This window comes from Myotis davidii, unplaced genomic scaffold (assembly GCF_000327345.1).
Source record: "Myotis davidii unplaced genomic scaffold, ASM32734v1 scaffold120, whole genome shotgun sequence".
In the NCBI taxonomy this organism is placed as follows: Eukaryota; Metazoa; Chordata; class Mammalia; order Chiroptera; family Vespertilionidae; genus Myotis; species Myotis davidii.
This window is the reverse complement of record NW_006294778.1, coordinates 1,986,748-1,991,082: the sequence shown is the minus strand read 5'-3', so window position 1 is coordinate 1,991,082 and position 4,335 is coordinate 1,986,748. Positions and strand designations below refer to the sequence as shown.

At 43.9% G+C, this 4,335-nt stretch overlaps 1 protein-coding gene across 2 annotated transcripts in view; it reads right to left on the bottom strand.

Annotated features, from left to right (window-relative positions):
- CRY1 (cryptochrome circadian clock 1) overlaps window positions 1-4,335 on the bottom strand; it is a 46,043-nt gene extending 41,708 nt beyond the window's left edge. Inside the window, exon 1 of one of the 2 annotated variants that reach the window (XM_006769330.2) lies at window positions 3,927-4,335. In XM_006769330.2, the coding sequence (XP_006769393.1) occupies window positions 3,927-4,084 (158 nt within the window). In that variant the 5' untranslated portion in view covers window positions 4,085-4,335. The remainder of the gene's footprint in view (window positions 1-3,926) is intronic. The other variant, XM_006769333.2, reaches the window with a different exon arrangement.

Here is a 4,335-nt window from a genome sequence, read left to right as displayed (position 1 = left end):
TTTCCTGCACCAGCCAGGTGCAACCCAAGGCTCCAGCTCAGTGGCCACGGCTGGCTGAAAGCAGGTATCTGGGGTTTATTTAGCTTCTATAATTGAAACATTGTTGCTTTGTGTATAGCTTAGAGCTGGCCACAGCAGGCGGGGAACCTTGGCTTCCTCCATCACTGGAGGAAGCAAGCCTCCTGCTCACTTCAGCTGCATGGCTGCCGGCCGCCAACTTTGTTGGCAGTTAATTTGTATATCACCCTGATTAGCCAATGGGAAGCGTAGCAGAGGTACGGTTAATTACCCTTTTGTCTTTTATTAGATAGGATATTCTGACTTCACAGACACCTGGAGTCTCAGGAAACCATAAGTGTCCCTGGACCAACTCTGAAAACTACTATTAAAGGGCTGAGGAACCAATAATGAATCAATCCCACTCTTGTGTAATTTAATGAAGGAGTACGACAATAAAGAAGTAAATCAATAAATATATAAATTCAGGTAGTGATGAATGCCATGAAAAAAACAAAACAGGACAAGGAGGTAAAAGTGAAAAGTGGGAGGTGTGGGGATGTAGTAGGGCAATTACTTTACATGGGATGGTCAGAAAAGGCTTCTCTGAGGAGGGATATTGAAGGAATGATCCCTGCTAAGGTCTGAGGCATAGGAATGACATGATCTGATTAAAGTTTTTAAAATATTACCTGACTTCCACATGGAACAGACTGGTAAGGCATAAAAATGGAAGTAGGGAGGCTATTTCACTAGTCATGCAATGATTGCTGGTGACCTGGATAGTATAATAGCAGTGGAAGGGTGAGATTTGAGTGGATATGCAAGTTATTGTGAAGGAAAGGACATAATAATTGCTGAAGGACTAGACATGAGGTTGTGAGGAAACAGAAATGAAAGGAAGATGGCTCCGAGGTTCTTGCAGAGCAACGAGGTAAATGTTGCTATTTATTATGATTTAAAGAAATCCTGGGAGATGGGAGAGTGGGGGCAAGACCTAGCTTAAGATGTTTAATTAAAATCAGAGTAAAAATGCTAAATATGAGAGTCTGGAACTCAAGACAGAAGTCAGGAGACGCACAATCCAAAATATGGGACTATTTCTATTGTGGTTACCAGTTTTATTTCACTCATTATTTGACAATGTGAGTTTCTGGGTGTACAAAGTAAAACAATATATAATCCCCCTGCTACAGAAGCTAACAGTCTAGATTTTATAAATTTATAAACTGCTCTAGAAAAAACTTACTATAGACATTTAGGTATTTACCAAAGGTTTCCAATTTAATAGCAACTGACAAGCATTTACTACTACCACTCACATTTTAAGCATTTTACATTTGTTAAGTAATTTAATCCTCCTAACAATCTTATGAAAAGGGAATTATTACCCTATTACTGTAAGATATTATTAATACATTAAAATATATTATATTTACCATCTTTTCCAGAATCAACATTAATGACACTAATTCTGCTAATGAGTGTTTCATATATAGTTGATGTATCATTCCCATCAACATTCAAACATACTGTAATTTCTCCCATCTTAAAAAAAATCCTCTCTTGATTTCACATCGCACTCTAGGAAAAACATTTCTCTAATCCTATTATAGCAACACTTCCTAAAAGAGCTGTCTATGTGAGCTGTCTCCCACCTTTCTCCTGTCAGCTTCTCTTGAGCCATTCCAAAAAGGCTTGTGTCTTTACACTACTGAAATCACTCTATTCAAGATTATGAATGGCCTCAAAATGCTAAATACAATTTTTAAATTTTCATCCTCATCTCACCTGACCTATCAACAGCACGTGACCATAGGTAAAATACTCTCTTTAAAATACTTTCTTTACTTAGCTACTCAGACACTACACTCTGCTGGTTTTTCTTCCTAACTTACCAGATGTTTCTCCTCAACATCTACCCATTAGAGCACCCAAGGATCAGCCCGTGGATCTCCTCTCTCTTTAAAAAAAAAACACACTCCATTTTTTAATTACAGTTGATATTCAATATTATTCTTCTCTCTTTTCTACCTATGCTTATTTTCTTAACGTTCTCATATAGTTTCATGGCTTCACTAGAATATAGCTTCAACAAGGTAGGGACTTTGTTTTGTTTTAGCTGTTTTGTTTATGCTGAATGCTGGCACATAACACAGTGCCTGGCATATATTAAATGCATGACAAATGTATGTTCAATGAATGAATAGATGAATAAATAGCTTTAAAAATGTATATATATAAACTGACGACTCTCCAATTTATACCTCCGCATAGATCTGTCTGCCCCGAATTCCAATTGCCTGTCTGCTATCTGCATTTGGATGTATAATAAACATCTTAAACTTAACCAAATTCAAAAGAGAACTCCAAAGGCTTCTCTAACTTCATTTTCTTAGCAAAGTGCAATTCCATCCTCCTAGTTCCTCAAGCCAAATATTTTTAAAGCATTCCCAGTTCCTCTCTTTCTCTCACACCACATATCCAACCAGCCAACAAATACTGTGGATTCTGCCTTCAAAATATATTCAGCATTTGACTACTTCTCACCACTATGAATAAGGTCCAAGCCATTCTCACCTTTCAGCTGGATGAACAACAGCCTCCTAACTGCTCTTCCTGCTTCTTGTCCATCTGCACACCCCACCGCCTTCAGTCCGTTCTCAGAATCACAGCCAGAGACATTTTTTCAAACTTAAGTCAGATCATGTCACTTCTCTGCTCATAATCCTGCCATTATTCCCACTTTTCTCTTTGAGTACAAGTCCAAATCTTCACAACTACCTATAAAGCTCTACTCAATATGGCCTTGTTACATCTTTGACCACATCTACTACTTCTCCTCTCACCTATTCTGCTTCAGTCACATTGGCTTCTTCTGCTGTTTGTTCCGAAGGTTAAGGACATTTGCACCTCGGGGCCCTTTCTCCGACGTCCCACTGCCTAGAATGGTTCTCCCCTAGACAGCCGCAGTCCATATTTGCTTCATCACCTTGTTCACTTGTCACCTTCTCTGAGTTTTTCCCAATCGCCACATTTTAAATTGCAACTCTAATCCCAACCTCTTATAATCTTTATCCTCCTTCTCTGCTCTATATTTCTCCACAGCATTTCTCCACCACCAAATACTATACATCTTACTTTCTGACGCCTATGCTCAAAAAGGACAAGAATTTTTTCTCTGTTTTATTCACTGCTCTATCCCTGGTGCTTAAAGCAGTGCCTCGGATATAGCAGGCGATCACTCTGTTCATCGAACACTTTCACTTCCACCAGAGGGCCGAACAAGCACCTCTGCCTGGCATTTCAGGGAAGATCATCCAGCGTCTCTAAGATTTCCTCCAGGCCTCTGATCCCTGGAAGGATTATACTTTGCCTAGAAAGAAAAGCCGTGTTGCCCAGCCCACCACCAGGGGGAGCTCGAGAGGAAGAGCTGAGCAAAGAGAAACCAGATGTGATTTCCCTTGCTTTTCCTCCGTCAACCTCGAGGTGGAAGAAAACTGGGTTTGGAAGGCGACTGTGCTGAATGCTATGAATTACCGGGGACACAACCCTAAACACGAAAAACCGCAATTCTTCCGAAAGCCACAAAGAGGCCAAGGAAACCAACCCACGGGGCCGCTGAGAAATGGGCGGGTGTTTCCTCAACCCCGCCACTGAGAAGTCCCCATAAAACCCGGGGGAGAGTTCCCATTAGCGCCGAGACGCGTAATTCACACTCGGAGGCCAGGCTGACTCAGGCTGCCAGCACTCCCGGGCCAGAGAACTATCCGGTCCATCCTAGTTCGTACCCAAAGCAGCTATAATTCTTCAAGCGGCGTTAAGTAAGGCGGTCGGACCCCGGGCTGAAGTGCCCAGATGGGGCTGATCTGTCAAGTCCCGACTGATTAAAACACCGACAGCAATTTCCCCCGAGATTTTTGACTCACCGCCACCTGTTGATGCCCACGTTGGAGGAGCCCGCGAACCAGGGGTCGAGGATGTAGACGCAGCGGATGGTGTCGGCGCCCCGAATGCACTCCTTCAGGGCGGGGTTGTCGTGGAGCCGGAGCCCCTTTCGGAACCAGTGCACCGCGTTCACCCCCATCCCGGGCGCGCGGCGGACGGCGGGGCACAGCCGAGCTCCTCCGCGGATAAATTTAAGGCACGAGGGTCCGGCTCATCACCGACACCTCCGCTTCCAGGAGAATCGCCGCACCCCAGGCAGGACAGGGCGGCAGAGGGGGAAAAGGAAACAATGAGTCCGAGGAGCGGACCGGGGAGGGAGAGGGCGCTGGAGGCGCAGCTGGGAGCCGAATGGAGGCTGCCCGGTCGGCGGAGTCCGGGTGTGACGCCCTT